Source organism: Anser cygnoides, chromosome 3 (assembly GCF_040182565.1).
Source record: "Anser cygnoides isolate HZ-2024a breed goose chromosome 3, Taihu_goose_T2T_genome, whole genome shotgun sequence".
Lineage (NCBI taxonomy): Eukaryota > Metazoa > Chordata > Aves > Anseriformes > Anatidae > Anser > Anser cygnoides.
Genome location: NC_089875.1, coordinates 91,534,261 through 91,551,684, shown reverse-complemented (window position 1 = coordinate 91,551,684; position 17,424 = coordinate 91,534,261). Strand labels below are relative to the sequence as shown.

Below are 17,424 nucleotides of genomic sequence, written 5' to 3'. Positions count from 1 at the left end.
TTCTTCAGCTTTCCTTCAGGAATCAGGAAAGGTTGTAGAACATGAATTAGAACTTATTCTTTGATAGGGTTTATGTTTGTTCTGTGGGAAGCATGGTCCTATGAAACCAGTAGGGGTTTTCTGATATCATATGTGGAAGTACTTTTTTTCTTCTTAAATCTACACTTGTTTTGTTAATAAAATGGATTTGTTATCTTCACTTTAAATTACAGTCTGCATGACTGGCCTGGGTAGGGTTTGGCACGCAGAGTAATCAGTAATAGTCAAGTGAACGCAGCAACCGAAATCTGTCTTCAGAACTGTGATTTCTCGAAATGTGCCAGACAGCCCAATACATTTGCTGATTGAATCTAATTCCACTGCTGTAGAATTTAGTTCTGAGTTCAGCAAAACCTCAAAAAACAGTGTCTTGTGTTCTGTTCAGTGTTCAGTAGAAAAAAGCCTTGGTGTCTGTTGTGAAGCCACTGAAACCCTCGTGCAGATGAACTGTTACCTGGCACTGTAGTTTTGTGGTTGTAATGTCAGCTCTCCACCAGGGAAGGCTGACAGCATGTGATGGACTTCATGGTTGTGGTTTTCAGATGTTGTTAACACCCTGCACCAGGATGTTTCCGTCATTATCTCACTCTCACCAGGTTAGTCTGATATTTTGGTGCAAGCTTCTCTTCGGCAGTGTTGGAAGTGATTAGGATGGGATATGCATGCCACAACCATCCTGTGGAACTGGATAGGAAAGCATACTCTGGCAGCAGGGCGAAGCAGATTACTGTGAGTGGCAAAGCCTTGAACTACTGTGGGTAGACAGATAGGGGAGTCCTGTCTGAACTCTGATTCTTGTACTTCTATTTTATGTGTTTGAAGAGAAACTAGATGTCTATGCCAGTGTAGGAGATGGATATATAAATGTTTGTAGATAAAATGCTGAGATTACTGGTGCCTCTGTGTCTCTTTTGCAGTGTGGGTGCTGTCCTGAAGAAGCATGAAAGAAAGTTAAGCTGTTGACAAAGGTGGACCTTAATGAGAGAATCATAATAAACTGTCGTGAATTCTTATTGCTGTTGACTGTGTTTCAATATTTGAAGTCGGTATTGATAGAGACTAGTGCTTCTCATCCTTGTTTGGTAGAGGATTTGTCTTCTCCTTTGTGTCTTCTGTCCTGAAATCTTTTTGTTCTTTTGCATCCCCTGGTCCCTAAAGACTAAAGCATAGCCTTGGGTACCCTTAGTTAACCAAGGTTGAAGAGTTGTGTTTTTGTTGTTTGGGATTCTTCCCTCCCTCTTTACTTCTTATGGGAAAATACTCTCTCACTGGTGCTTTTTATTGTTTTCATGACAGGGTGGACAAGTAGCATCTGTGTATTGACCAGTAACTGTTCACGATGGGTATTTGTTCAGCAAGCCTCCTGTTGTATGTCAGGCACCTCTGACAGGCCCTTGGCTCAGAAAGCATATAGCCAAAGCATTCGCGTGAAATACAGGCATGTTCAGTTTCTGCTTTGGTTAAACTACGAACATAACTTAATGTTTCTTGAGTTATGAATTACTTAGTCTTACAGTCATTTTTCCCTGCTAGTGGAAAAGCTTGGAAAATGTGATTATTTCTTTTAATGAAAAGTTTGTTTACATAGGAGCCTTCAAAAGCTTTATATGTAGGGTATAGGAGCCTTCAAAGACTTTGCATTTTCCTGTTTTAAATCAGGAGCAACAGACTGGGGTTTGATTGGTTAAATACACTCAGAAGCCACTTTTTCATCTCCCTGTGAAGTTACTATAGTCAGACTGTTTCTAAGTACTACTTCTGCATTTTTCTGCCACAGCTAAGGAGAACAATAAAGGATGTCCTTACGTTCTGTTAATGTTCATGCACCTTATGTTTTCTGTGTGGCACGGCACATGTTTTCAAGTTCAAGTATTTGCTGGTTTTGGCTTACTCTAGCATTTTACTGAACACATTTCGATCGCACTAATTCATGGAATACATCTCAGAAAGCATTGTGTATAGAAAGCTATGTCACTGTGGAAGTATGAACACGGCAGTTAAATATTTATGCATTCAGTTCTAGCAAAAGCAGTTGGTATGTTTGTAATGCAGTGTAGCTGATATTTCTAGAAGCCTGTCTTACAAATTGTCTTCCTCAGAGAACAATACGTGGAACATTTGTGGTAACAAGACTATACAACAAAGAGTATACAAGAAAAAAAAATCTGAAAGGAAGGAAGGAAGTTTGCCATACTTTGGGGTCAGGGAGAAGTGAGGTGAGCAAACTGTGTTTACTTCAAGCAGGAAATCTGTGACAGCACTATTCTTGGAAAGAACAGGCAGAGAAAAGAAACAGAGTGAAGCCTCGTAGAGTTCAATTTATAAGCAGAACAAGGGTTGAAAGCGATAAAGCAGACTGAAATGACATCAACTCTATTTTTCATTAGATGGTTTCAGTGCTGTATTTTTCTTTTTTTCGTGGATTTGCTTTGGAGGTTTTGGAATTGGGAACATTTTCAGTGCTAAGAACCTTGAAGTTTAATATTCTGCCAGCAGTTTTCTTGGAAGCAAGACATGAAGTCACCCTTATCAATATTTCTTACTAAAAATAAATTTGGGTTTTCTTCATTTGTAAGTTGCATGCTTTGTACCAGGAAATTTAAAAACACTTTTTTTTTCCTATTTTTATCTTTTAAATTTACAGTTACAAATTTGTAACCTCTAACATTATATAATTTTATATATGCATATACATACATACATATACATACAGTTTGCTGAATCTCATTTACAGAGTAAATCAGCAATTCCCTCTCCCACCCCCCTAATTCATAGAGTTAAGCAGAAAAAATCTACAGCATTGGTCAGTTGTGCAGGAAGTCTTACCTTTAATTTATGACATTTTGAAATAATAAACGGTCTTGTTTTTCAGATCCAGCTCTGTTTACCATAGTCACAACCTTGTTCACTTGTTTAAACTTCTTGAATTTATCACTGTTAAGTGCTACTGATCATGGCATAGGTCATTTGTTACCTTCTCTATACAGGATGTCAAGCTAGATGAGCAAATCATGCTTCCTAGCTATAAAATAAATAAGTTGCATTCTCTTTATGCTTTAGATGCTTCTAAAGTTAATAAAGCAAGTTTCCCTTTAAGGGTTTGAAATTTTGATATCAGAATGGCTCGCAGTATATCTTTTATCTTCTTTCTATTAAAGCTTGTGAAAGAAATGTAATACTATTTGCTCTCCTACAGGTTTAAGAAGTATTTTTTTTGGAGAACCTACTTTATTCTTAGGCTGTCAGTTCAGATGTCACTTTATGATTTTTCTGCATGATGATTGCATATTTCCATGTTAAAAAAAAATCAGCTTTTCTTTTTTTTTTTTTTTTAAGGTTTTATGAATTTTCTGGGCAAACTGAGCTTATACCAGATAATTCCAGGGCCTGTGGTTCCCCATACCTCTGACCTTAAATTCTTCAGCTCAGTGAAATACGTTGGTGCAAAATATGCCAAGGTAGTGAGTGTCTTTAAGGTGCCAGAACAACAGGGGCATAGATAGTAGAAAACATACCTTTGCTGCTTGTGATGCATAGAGAGGAAGTCTTATAACGGTTGAGGTCAATAGTAGACCTACAAGTGGAAGTGACACCTAGACCTCCAACCTTGCACCTCTTCTGTCAGACTGGACCTTTTCTAATGAAACCCCTTGTTAGGCAGGCAGAAGCTGTGTGCCATCGGTTTTCACCTGGTGCTAATTTTACCTTGAATATTCTTGAGATATGGTCTCTTCTGTGAAAAGGACATTGTGTTACTCTGAAATAAATTTGAATGTCAGCTAAGGCTGCAAATATTTGGTTTGGCTGTTGGTTGGCAACAAGGAGCTCTGGCACGTATGTTCCTGTCTTTTGATGTGTGAAAGGTATGAAAGCTGGTGGAGTTTAGATGGGAAAATAAATTTACATGGCCAGTCGGCATGATCAGCTGTGGTTTCATCCCTCTCAGCTAGAACAGGAGGTGATGAGGACCTGTTTGAAAACTAACTGTGTCCATAGGGTAGGGAGTACCTGTGATAACTGGGCTCCTGGTTGTTGGGCTTCTTTCTTCTGGATGTGTTATGTGGTATTTAATAGCAGTTTTTCCTTATTCCAGCTGTAGCATACGTGAAAGGAGCGTATAAAGGATTTAATGATTACCAACTGCTGGTATGGTATTTTCTGACTAAATATGACAAGTAAATTGTAGGAAAAAAGGAATGAACAAAAACTGCTCCATATAAAACATTGCCAAAAATTGTTTAAATAGCAATGGTGATGGTTCAGGCTAATTTAAAAATCAGTTTGCTGCTTTGTTTTGATGTAACCCTTCAAGTCTCCCCGTTGAAGGTACTGAAGGTGATCATTAAGTTTGTTTTATTTTGAACGTGTTGTTTGCGAAACACAGCGATGCCGTTCTGTGCTCGTGTCACCTCTCCTAGCAGCTCATCAAGTGTCAGCTTTATTCTGTCAGTTAAATGGCATGTGGGGAGGAGAGATAAAAGGGGCATAAAGCTATTAAGCCGTAAAATAAACAAAAGCAAAACTTGAATTTGATAAGGTTGCTATATTTGTCTGTTTAACAGGGATTCTGTACGTAACTCTCGTTTCGGCACCGTGCTGGTGGGGGAGGAAGTGTCGGCACCGTGAGGGGCCAGCCTGTGGCTTGGGGCGCTCTGGCGACCGGGGCAGGCCCGTCTCTTTCTTCCTCCATTTCGGGGAGAGGAAGAGCCCTTCTTCAGCAGCAGTCGTGCCTGTCCTCTGAGGCTGGCACTGTAAGTGAGGGATCCTGTGAGCAGAGTGTGTTTCCAGGCCTGGAGGGACGGAGGACTGCTGGAAGCTCCTCACGCTTCCTTCAGGAGAGGGATGTTCCCATCTTCAGCTTCTCTCCCTGAAATGCAAGCCCTTGTAGGACGGATTGGGACATCCCAAGTGCTGAGCCGGGGAGAAGTCAAGTTTGGGCCCACGCTTGGGCTCTTTTGGCTGTATCCATCCCAGCAGGAGGAGTGCTGTGTCCTGCCTTGGCTCTGTTCCTCGTCTAGCTTGCTTGGTTAGTGTAAGGATGGAGTGCAGGGCTTTTTACCTCTGGAACGATTGTGAAGAGGGAAAATTGCGCTCAAAGTGCTGCCATCAAACCTCCTTGCTTGGCCTCACTTTGCCTTGAAGAGAAGGGAGCCCTGAGGGGTTGCCGTCTCCGGCTGCAGCTCGCCGTCCCTTCCCCACCAGTGGTGGTGACACAGCTATTTGCGGAGCTGTGCTTTGAAACAGGATAAGGAAGTGATCCGATCGAGCCCTGCAAAAATAGATTACTCTAAAATGGTAACTAATTCGTTTTAAAATGCTGTCCCATGAGCAATGTGTCGGCATGTTGAGGGGGTGAGGCTCTGATGCTGTGAAGACAGAAATGAGCACCTGGGGCAGGATCTTCTCAAGCTGCTGCTGGTGGTCATGACCAGTGTTGTTTCACGAGAAGAGCCGTCTTAAATTCTTGCCGTGCCCTTGCTCACTTCTTCAGGGTTAGATGTTAATACTGGCCTGACTGCGGATGGTCCCTTCTCTTCTAAAGCTACAGTATGTTTTTGAAAACTTGGTGTGTCAATGGTTTTGACTCACATTCTGAGATACTTTTCCCATGACCCCGTTAGCTTCGTGAGGCCAGCGCTCCCAATGGCAGTCTGTTTAATTGGCATCCAACCGTAACCGAATTGCACTGTACTAAAATAATACAGATTTGACTGTAAAGTTAATGCATGTTTTGTGTAAGAGGAGTTGCAGAGAGCATTTTAGAATATCTATGGTGAGAAAACCATTAACAAAGAACAAAACAAGAAGCTGCAGCATTTCTCTGACCAGTATTAAATAAAGGCAGTGGACAGAAGTTGAGAAGATGAGAACAGTGCTTTGTATTTCCAGGGTGTTAAGGTGTTTTGTTTTTCTTTTTTTTTTTTTTCATTTAAAATCAAAGAAGCAATCTTTTAACCTCAATTTACGTGGCATAATGTTTGCCACAATTTTTTTGTTGAAACTGTGGGAAACTGGAAGCCAAACTGTAAGGGAAAAAGTGATATTGGAGACTGTTTTTGTAGATATATTCCTGTAAAGTCAGCTTCAAGTCAGCTGGCTTTGTGTTAGGTTATTAACATTATGTGTTAAAAATAAACGAGGCTCCGATACCGTGCCCCCATCTGTTTATGAAATAACTTTTCTCTGCATAAAGAGCCTGGTGGAGTCGCTGTTCCTCCGTGCTGGCACGTCCAGCCTGTCACCACAGGTGGTGGTGGTGTAGGAGCTACCAAGGAAGTGGTTTTGTGATCACTGTTCCTAGATCAGATTTACTATCAGATTATCCTGTAATGTAAGTTTGATCAGGTAGGCAAACTATCACGTTTCTTAAGTTAGTAAGAGTACACAATATATCATTTGTGCTGACTTAATGCCTGCCGTGGGAGGAAAGACAGTAACTATTTGGCATGAAGCCTTCCAGTATGAAATCGACCTGTCAAACCTAAACTGTATTTACTGTCTTGTCAAACTGTGACCTCAGAAAAGGTATTGGAACAGTGACTTAAGTTAGTAAACTGTATTCTCTTTTATTTACAGAATTGCTTAATATGGATTTATTACCTATGAAGAAATAATTTACTGTATGCTACAGTACCGTTTACTTCATGTACCGTTAGATTTCTCTTAAGCTTTATTTTTTTAACAATAAATCTGCTTAGGCTGGGAAGGAGGTTGCAACAACTGACTCTTTTGAGCATTATTCTGATTCATAAAATATGGGAGAGTAATGATAATAACAGTCGCTGCAGACATTTTAATGTGAAATTCATTCATGCATATGTGCGAGTTAATTTTCATTTAATGGCATTGCGTGGCACGTGGAATTCACAGAAGTACTTATTTTCTTTCTCTAAGTAGGAAAAGGAAACAAGTACACTTTAAGTACACTGAAATAGAGCCTTAGTAAACTCTTTATGAAGAAACTTTTCAGTTGGACAGAATCAAATTACGTTGGGAAGCTTCCCCCTCCTAGTTTATTAATTCTTACATAGCGCATCCTTCATAAATTCTTGAGGTTATGAGATGGTGAATGTATTGTTATGCAATTTGTTCCTTAAGCCGAAATATTACAGCTTGCAGGTTTGTTTGTTTTGTTTTGTTTTGTTTTTAGTCTATTGTAAGATCATCATGTGCCTTTCATGTAAGTTCAAGAAGACTTTTAATTATTTAGAGTTAGCACTTATTTTTTCTTTCTCTCCCATATTGCTCTTTGGAGTAGCTTGTTAGGAAAAATAGGTAGATTGTGTTAAATAAAAATTATATGCAAAATAAGTCTATTCTCCTTGGTTTTTAGGACATGAGTGTAGTAGTATTTGCTTCGTTTTTCTCACTTAACTGGTGGTTGGGACCAAAGTGGGACACGGCCTGGCTGACATGGCAGCACGCATCCTGAACCACCGCCGCTTTTCATGGAAATAGCTGCATTTCACTGGGACAGACTTGATCGCAGTCAAATTTCTGCTAGTAATTTTTTACCCTTTTAAACATAAATTTGTTTTTTAACAAAATTTTTAGGGGAAGTCTTTGTAAAAGACAAATACAACATTCAGTTCGGTTTGTTCACGTTCCGTTTCCTCTTTCTGTGCAAATTAGGGCTGGAAACCATTGCTCAATTCAGCCAAACGCAAAAGAGGAGAAGGGCTCTCTAAGATGATGAATTGTGTTTTGTGTAAATTGGCGGCTGAAGAGGGAAGACACTGAAATTAATGCCCTTTCTGGGAGGAAAAATACATAAATCATCTGCTATGTGGTTTTGTAGCAGCTGGCCCCTCACAGTGGGTATATGTTCCTAGTACCTGCAGGACGTGTGATCTTTTGCCTCGTCAAGGTGTCACGACAGATAGGGGGTTATCGTGGTGGAGGGGGAGGAATGTGTCTGTAGGAAAGCAGCTTTTTAACTGTGCTGCCCGCAGAACTTTTCATGTTAAACTTCTTAATGAGGAAGCTTAGAAATGCCATGTCATTTGTCAAAGGCCAATGTTAGGGTAAAAGAGAATAAGCCTAATAAATGCTCAAGATATGTTGTTATATCAGATATGTGGTCTATTAATAGGGCAGAAGAAAAGAAAGGCAACATATTACTGACTTCCACACATACTGAGAATAACTACGTTGTCAGCTCCATGTAGTATGTTGTTTTTATCAGTGCTGCACAGAGTACCAGATACTGGTGCTAAATTTAAAGATAAAAGTGGGAAATTTTGAGTTTGTATGCTGGTTGATTATCTAGCCCATTGAAGTGTCATAGGTAGCCTGCATTAGCTTGGTTAGAAGAGGTGAATGAAACCTTGTAATGGCTGTCTGCAAAGTAATACAGCCTTAGAGAACCATGCAAGAAGGAAATTTTAATAGTGGGGTTTTGCCCTGAGCCTGTAAAATTGGATCATTGTTTAACTGTGTTTAAGTAACTGGGGATATTTATACTCATACAGATATGTAGAACCATGCAGATTTTAAAACAATATATTTTTCATTAAAATAATAAATCCTAGTATAAAGCAGTCTATTCTGTTGTGTTTTTATTTTTTGAGTGGTAGTCATGTCATATTTTAAAGTTGGGATAATGAATTTGCATAAGGTATCCTAGATACCTCCACTTATCGTTACGTTGATGGTTTTTTTCCCATGTTTTACAACATGATGTTTATGCAACCCAAAATTCAATTAGCACTTTTTTTTTTTTCCCTTTCCCCCCTCACCTTTTTAATTGTGGAGGAGCAGGGTTTATTAGTGGTGCTGGGAAGCTCTAGTCTGCAGCCAGGACACTGTGGCACTGGCTGCTGTTCAGCTCCAAAAGGATTTCAGAGGCAGACAAGTAAGCGATGCTTGATGCAGTAGCCCGGGCTCTCCCTGTGGGGGATGCAGAAGGAGAGGTGAAATGATCGAAGTCAGAGGCTGGTTCGTTGCTGCACCGTGCTGGAGTAAGACACGCAGTGAATTACACCTTTGCAGCTTAACAGTAATTAAAACAAGCGAGGATATTAGCTCGGATGTGTTTTGGCCGTCTGGATAGACAGGACACGTTTCTGATCACATGCAGACGAATTTGGCAGGTGTTGTGCGTAGCCTTGCCAAAGTCTATGAAAACCAAGAGAAAACTAAATGAAAAACGCTCTCTAGGTTTGCAGTGAGGTTGTGCACTGAGGTGCACGCTCCCAAAGTAGGTGTCGGGAGCAGCCGTGCAGGTCAGGTTAAGGGCTCTGGTTCAGCCACAATGAGCTTCAGCTGAAGGCTGCGTCCAAGAAACAGCTAAAATTGGAACTGAAGACAGTTCCCAGGTGGGGGGGGGGGGGGGGACAAATCTGAGTCATCAGCACAGAGATAGATGGTGGCGGAGTTTGTGTTGGCAGATACTGGGTCGCTGAGTTTGTACTCGGGGAGGAGAGGACAGGAAGAAAGGTCAGGCAGAGAGCTGCACAAAGCTCCTGCAGGAACTTAGAAGAAAAAAAGTTGTCTGAAGACTTAAATGCTAGAAGAAAAGTGGAGGAAAGTAAACATTTTGTTGTATTTTCCTTTGTAGGATTCTGTATTTTTGCATTTGACTTCCACCAAGTATAAAATACTAAATTTAAGGCCAGAGTAATTTTCACTACTCTGAGGACTTTGCACTGAGCTTCGTCCTTTAAAAAACAAAACAAGAAAACACTAGTATGGTACAGCCTGTACTGTGCAGTTACATGGAGTAAAAGTAATTTTGATGCAAGGTTATGGTATCAGAATTTCATCAGGGCATTACTGATAATTTGTGGTGTCAAAGATGTAATATTGCGCATGACAAGCACAAGTGTTTTCTATTAAAAAACAAGCAAATAGGTAATTTATTTTTTATGCTTCAGTGTCTCTGTTTTCTTTGAAGTTAAGGCAAAAACAGTTCAGTTTCACAACTTGCCTGCACAAACTGTGATAGGTTTTGTGTTTGTTTTCTCTGAAATTCATACAGAAAGGACACAAGGATCCTCTAAGAAAGCAGAAGTAAGCATTTTCTTCTCTTCGTGTCTGAAACTTAAAAGATGTCAGATAAGGTGGAGAACGAATGATTATTTTTTTGTTGTTGTTATTTTAAACTTCTTCATGCTTCAGAAGAATACAGGGGGCAGGCTGATTCTGAGCAAGTCCTTTCAAGATGGGGTCAGCGGCAGCTTCAGGAGGGTTTCGGAATAGCCCGTGGCATGGACCTAGCTGTAATGGTTGCTCTACGTTGCTGAGGTTCGCTCTGGAGACCAGGGGGGCTGTGGGGCCCTGTGGGAGCTCACGTGTGGATGGGATTCCTCAGCAAAGACAGGGCTGGTTTGGCTGAACGTGGCAGCGTCAGCTTTGCCAGAGCACCGGCTTCAAGAAACATTTTATTTTTTTTGTCTTTGTTTTGGAAGAATACGTGTCAGGCTGTTAGGCTTGCAGAAAGCTGAAAATTTCAGCGTAGGAACCAAGGGCAAATGGGAGAATGGTGATAGAAGGTACGAAGATATGTGCGTGTGTTTGTTGGAGAGGACGTGGTAGGATCTGGTATTAGGGCACAGAAAAGAGGGTAAAGAACGTAAGTACTGAAAAGTTCTACAGATACTGTGCTTAGTAAAACATTTTTGTTTTTCTTTTCTAGTTCAAGCAGTATGCTTCTGACAGCAATAGTGGAGAACTGGAAGACTGGTTAATTATCATACTAAAATGGAGTATTTACCAGTAGAGGTAAGATATTCTGTGAATATGCTGCGGTTTCATTTCTTAGCAGTGTCTTGCAGTTCCTAATACAAGTAGCACTGTTAACACAAACATTTCTCTGAGAACAAAGCTGGTTTAGGAGGTTTCTGCGCACCTCCATCCGTCTTTTCATTGCACTCAGAGCTGCCCTGATGCAGCTGCTGTAAAGTACCACTAAAATGTTATAACGTTTTTATAATGTTTTTTATAATAATGTTTTATTGTATTATTTATTATATTATTAAAAATGTTTTTATAATAATTTAAAAAAGAAAAAACAGAATAAAGAAACATTTTTTCCCTTTTGATGGGCTTTAACAGTCTGATATTTCTCTGATCCATTTTCTGTTGTTGCCCCGGAAGAGATGGGTGTGGGTAACTAAAGAAGGATTGAGCTGGGGTGGGGACAGTGTTGACTAGCAAGGTTGTGTAGGAAATTGTCTCCTTAAGAACAGGTTCATATAGATAAACCCTCAGATGTGTAAAGAAAAGTAAAGTTTTGGTCCTCAGTATAGAATCAAGTGGCTTTAATGCTGCTTTAACCATTGGAGATGTTCAGTCTCAGCGCTTTAATGCTACTGGGTTTTAAAATGCTGTTTTGATTATTCATAAGCTCTAAGTAGCCACCAGGAGTTGTGAAACCCTCTGTATTAGGGTATTCTTCTCATTTACTGTCAGATCCTCTGATGCATGTTTATATGCTGCGTTAACCTCTGTTGTTCATAATGTTGTTCTTAATGAAGGATTCTTCTGTTTCTTGCAGGCAGGACAAGTGTCAGTTTCTTTCTCTGTTTCTTAATGATAATTATATGCTTTAAAATACAACAATCAACTCATTAAGTATTGAAATGAGTTGTGGACGTGTAATATTATTGAAGTTAGTGCAGGTTTAGCTGTAAATTTAAACGGAATCTACACAAAGGAACACCTCTACACAAGTTTAACTTTTTATGTTGGGTTTTCTATGATAAGCAAACAAAAATTAAAGACAGCTTCTCCAAGTTTGGTTTTCCCCTTTGAAATATGTAGTTGCTGTATAACACTTCTTGTTACGCGGTTCAGAGAACTCTGTTTTACTTTGCACAGTTATGAAAGACTTCGACAGAAAGTAGTGGTTGGGTTTATGTCACACCAGGACAGCGGACGCTCCCCTTCACTCAGACTGAACATGGAACAAGCCGATGCTTGGCAAAGGTCAGCGGATTGACTGCAGTCCCAGACACTCGCAGTGGCGCAGTGCTGCTTTCTGGATGCACAGCGTGAATTGTGGCTCAGTAGTTCGTGCTGGTTTAGCAATTGATACTGGAGCAAGGCAGGGGTGCCACCTTTCCACATATTGTTGATAGTCGATCGAGGGCTGGGTTACTGCTTTAAAACAGGTGGTGCTGTGTTGTGCACACGTGTGTGTGTTTGTGTTCAGTCTGCCTTGCTGCCTGCCCAGGCAATTTTTACTGGGCTGGTTGGGGATGCTGTGTTGGCTCAGCAGAGTAGGGGGGCTCTGGCTCCAGCTGGAGTCATATCAGACCCAACGGAAATATCACAAGTTCGTGGGCAGCCCTTTTGACAGTAATGCCAGATATGGCTCTTTGTAGCTTTTTTGCTGTTGAAGTAACTCTTTCATAAAGAAGCCTTTAAATCTGCCTAGCCAGGCTAGTTCTGGGTTGGTCCCACCTGGTTTCCTGCTGAGGACTTGAGGGACCCTGAAGCATTTGGAAGGGCTGGCTTGGCTCAGCAACTCCTGCAGGAACAGTTTTCCTTCCTCATAGGGAAGCCAAACTTCAGGGACAAAGGACAGTGCCATTAGTGCTGGGGAGTCAGAGGCGTGTGATGATGTGATGTCTTGAAAATGTAGTTAGCTTCATCAAAATGCAAACTGCCTCAGATAGCTCAATGGCATCCTTTGTCTTCTGAAGTCCTTTCTCTTCTGCCTGAGGATTTTCAAGTGGGGTCCTGTCCTTTCTGAGGTGTCATCCAGCTTCATCACGTGTTACATACACTGCCCTCAGGGTTTGCTGCCCAGGGTCACAGCAGGTCGAGGATCCCTGCTCGGTGGCAGGTCAGGTTCCATTTGCAGAAGATACACTTGCATCCTGGTAGGTGAGGCACGTGTGGTGATGCAGTACTGCGACTCCAGAGAATTAGAGTGCCTGAGAAGAGCAGAACTTCCTGATTCTGGCTTCAGAGAACCACTGAGGACATCCCTACACAGTCCTGTAGGCAGAGCAGTGGAAGAAGGAATTGTTTCAAAGTAGTGTAGGTTATCAGTGATAGCCCTTGCACTGCGTGCTGTGGCATCATTCAACTAGTCTGTCAAAATCCCTTGATTTGAGTTCGGATTATAATGCAGGGTTTTTAGACAAGCTGTGTTAAATGCACCACCTGTATGCTGTAGTTTTCACCTGTCATGAAGGGTCCTGGATCGGAGTTCTTCAAATTGTTATAACTCAGCTTCAGAAGCAAAATTCCTCTTTACCTATTCCCTGCTAAGTCAGAAAGTACTAAGTTACTCTTCCTGTGTTCTTAGTAAGGTGTATGTGGAGTCCTTGTATAGGCTGTTAAACCAAGGTCAGAATTTACTTGTTTATACTTAAAAATCTAAACCTGCGCTGCAGGTACAGCAAGGTAAATCTTATCTTGAGTCATATGCCAAGATAATTTAGTTGGTAGGCTCGAGGTAGCACCGTAAGACAACTTTGCTTTCAGGTGACTGATAATCTGCTGTGGCTAGGAATTTTCTTTGCCAGCTTTCTATTTTCTGTCTCAGTAGTACCACCTGCTGCTTCACAAAACTCCCACATGCTTGTTTAAGCTTGTTTTATAGAAACAAAAAAAGCCCATAACCCATTCAAGCTCAGGCCAGGCTCGCTATTAGGTTTACTGCTTCTGCATGAGACACAGAAGGAGGACTAATGTGCATGAAGGGTTGTCCGTTTCAGTTTTTTTTTGGTTTGTTTATTCTTCAAACCAGGCAGTGCTTGCAGGAGCTAGGAAGTTTGAGGACAAGTGTTTGCAGAAAGAGTAGTCTGTTTTATTAATCCCCTTGATATTGTTGAAGGAAAACCAGCAGAACTTGTCGAAGTCTGTAAGATTTTAATTTAAGTATCGGCAGGCATCTGTAAATTAGCAGTAAGGTGCCAGTCTGTGGCTGCAAAGAAGACAATGAGAATTAATGCTTTGCTACTAACAAAGATTGACTAAGGATGGGCACGTTGCCCTCTTTAACTCCTGCCTTTCCTCTCCAGTCACTCCATCAAAAATCCTACAGCTCCTGTCAGGCCTTACTCTGCCCCGTTTGGCCACATTCAGCTGTCCCTGTCCTCATGTTGGGCTTGAGGTAGTGCTTGCTACCTGTTTGGTCATTCTGCTTCAGCAGGGGCTGGAAGCAGACCAAATAACTGTCTTTGTCTCCTTCTTGGCAGTGCTTTTTCCTCTCTCCAGCCAAGTACCAGAGCAGAGCCACAGTACGTAGGTATCAGTAAGTTCCAAGGTTATATTATGCTGACCGTATCGTGATACTTCTCTTTTAATACTTGATTCCTTCACAACAAAGAAAGAAGCTACTGTAGGCAGGATTTGGCATATCCTATATAAATCCTATATTCACGTTTACCCCAGGACATGTATATTTAAGGAAGCTGTGTAAAATTGAGTAGCGTTTTCCTTTTAAGCACCAGATAGGCATTGTCCCCGGCTTGTGTTTTAAAAAGTTTGTTTTCTGTTTGTTTTCAGTAACTAAGGTGCTGACAAGCTTTGACTTCTTCATCCTCATAAACATGAGCGAAGTTCAGGCTATGGTAGAATTCTCCGTGGAGCTCCACAAGTTCTTCAATGTGGATTTGTTTCAAAGAGGGTAGGTAGTGTGTTCTCTAAAACTTTACTGTGGTGTGTGGCTGATGTTAGAAAGACCTTAATGGGTAGTGTCATGCAGCGTTGCTTCATGTGTTATTGACTGTTTTTATAGTGATTTGAAAGTTGTTAATTGCTTATTGGAAAGGTATATGCTTGCTAGAATCAAAACGTTTGAGTAATTTGGCCTAAAACTTAAGTTGTAACAAGTATTTATTTTCTGATTGGAAAGGAGGGAAGTTCTGTAGAGTTTGAGGATAGGTTATATTCTTACTGGGCTCTTACCCTTTCATATTTTAATTGCTGTGATCCCTTTTGCTTGAAATATGTCAGGCAGCTTTTGTATCTTTTAAAAATGTTTCTGCCCCAATTAACTTATTAATTTATTGATTTGGCAGCGGAGAACTTCACTAGCTTCTGTCGTCACGCTGTGCTGTGCCTCTGCAGTAGCAGAAGGCTCTGTACTGCATAGGTCCCTTGACTTCCACTTAACTCCATGGGGTCTCTGTAGAAGACCCTTTCACATTCCTTTAATTCGTTTTTTCCTGGTTGTTCCCAGATTACTTCCTAAGGTCCTGCTTTCCTATGGCTACGTAGGAAGTAATCCTTTGTAGCTTATTTTTGAGTTATTAAAGCTCGTTGGTCATCTAGCATTGTGGTACATTGCCATTCTGTAAGCTTTCTAACAGACTACGGCAAAAGTACATGTCAGTCTTTTAGTTGTTATGATGATAGTTTTAGACAAGTCTGTTTGAGGCTGTGTCAGTGTTCACAGACAGAGAACGGTGTACATCAGTGTTGATTTATGATAGCTCTTTCCAAAATATTGTAGAAGAACTTTACTTGGAAACAATGAAATATATTCTTGTTTTTAACCTGGTGATAATGCAAACAGTTTTTGTTCAGGGGCGGTGGGAATGTGTGTCTTTGTTTTGTTTTTCCTTGCTGCAATACAGATATCTTTGTATTAAATCTCCGAGGTGGATATTTTGGGGAAGAGTGGTATGAAAAAGAATTGGGAAGGAGATCAGGAGAAAGTGGCATAAGATGATGTCGTAAAACACATCTTGGCTAGCTAGGCTTTATCTTTGCTGTGTTACTATTAATTTTCCTCTAGAGCTTATTAAAGCCAGCCTTTCTCTAAATTTGACTTGAAGTGGGTACTGAGAAGTGTTGACTTATGTTCACTACCATTTGCAGTCAAACTATATGCAGCTAACTAGCTGTGCCCATCTTTTAGAGGAAATTGTAATTTTGCCCTTCATTGGAGGAGGAGGATTAAGGAAGGCTTAAGAGGTCTGGGAAAACACTGAGAATGCTCTAATTACTTTGACAAAAAGTACACTTCCTTGAACTGTGTCCTTTCTTTTTCTCTCTGAAATCAGTGTGGAAGGAGAGGATAGAGTATGGAAAAACAGTAATAGAGAAGAACCTGAAAAAAAGGAAGCCTTTATGGGTTGTCTTCACCCTCTGATTCAAATGATTCCTCAGAAAGGTAGTTTGGAAGCAAAGCACAGCGTTATAATTACCAGTGTTCAACTTGGCTTGTTGCTTTTTAGCTTACTCTTTAAAATGCAATAAACTCACACAGCAAGCTGAGGGAGGTGAAATGCTGACATAATGAGAAAAATGACTAGCAGATACTGCTTCTGTGGTTTCAAGCTGCACCTTTAACTCTGGGCATGTTCCCTTAGAAAGCAATGTCAAGAAGGAGAAGCTGCCAGAATAAGTCAAAAGACTGAGTAATGTGAATTCTGTAATTTCTGTCAATTTGGGCAAGTTCTAGCCTTTGTATTTAGCGGAGATAGGAATGTAACACTTATATGATAATGCCAGAGGAGCTCTTAGATGATGGATTGAATCAGCAGAAAAGAAAATCCTCAGTTTCACTGTTGGCTTTGTGTTGTTGAGCTGCTGCTGCATTTAGCCTGGTTTCTCTCACCAGAAGTCAGGTATAGAACTGAGCATGTTGCGGGTTTGCTTGGGACTGTGTGCGTTCAAGCCTACACAGTTAGCTTGTCTGTCTCATGGTGTTAGAAGCATAATGGCCTTGTGAATTGTGTAAAAGAAAAGTGCAGCCATTTCAAGTAATCACATCGAGCAAATCAAGCCCCTTCTTAAAACTTACGGGATTTTTATCTGAACTATTCAGTTAGAGAGTGAGATCAGATTCTCACTCTTCTAATTATTGGAGATGTCATAATGTCCAGCCTCAATTTCCTTCTGATCAATATACAGTTGTTTATTTTTCCCATCAGCTTTGTCCTGTGCTTTGAATGATTTTTTCAGCCTGAATGTTCACTCTGATGTATTTTCAGATGTCAGTCATTTGTCTCTCCCATTAATTATAAACTGAATCGGTTTAGTTATCCGAATTTGTGACAAGCTGCTCCCCCCCCCCCCCCCCCCCTCCGCTTTTCTGTGGGGTCCACTTATCCCAATACTGAATCTAAAACAGCATTATCTCTTCCTGCTTTCATAACCATCTGAAGAAATCCGCCATCTATCGCATCTAACTGTAGCATGTTTTCTTGGATCTGTATCTGTAGTGACATTGTTTCCAGAAGCATTTAAGACTATATTTATGCTAGCAATTAACTTGGTACATTCAGAATAAAGTGCTAGAAGCAAGGTTGAGGTCCCGGTATCTGTGTGGTTCCAGGATTACTTCAGACTAGGTTTAGTCTGGTCCCCTGGGCCAGATGTTTTCATCATGAGTGTGTTTTGAAGTTGTTTGTACCAGTGATTGGTTCAGACCTTTCTGTCCCCTGGGCTGAAGCACATTTTATGGTATGCAGATGTCAC

The 17,424-nt window shown here is 40.7% G+C and overlaps 1 protein-coding gene across 8 annotated transcripts in view; it reads left to right on the top strand.

The window, feature by feature from the left end:
- Window positions 1-17,424, top strand: part of FAM135A (family with sequence similarity 135 member A) — an 84,486-nt gene that overhangs the window by 2,374 nt on the left and 64,688 nt on the right. For 4 of the 8 annotated variants that reach the window (XR_010830516.1, XM_048077388.2, XM_048077382.2 and 1 more), the window contains 3 exons: window positions 10,676-10,761; window positions 11,860-11,967; window positions 14,503-14,623. Coding sequence is in view for 7 of the 8 variants with exons in the window: in XM_048077388.2 (XP_047933345.2) it covers window positions 11,955-11,967; window positions 14,503-14,623 (134 nt within the window). In the remaining variant the exon portion in view is untranslated. Of the gene's footprint in view, window positions 1-150; window positions 769-10,675; window positions 10,762-11,859; window positions 11,968-14,502; window positions 14,624-17,424 lie in introns of those variants that run through there. The other 4 variants (XM_048077385.2, XM_066994723.1, XM_066994722.1 and 1 more) reach the window with 3 other exon arrangements.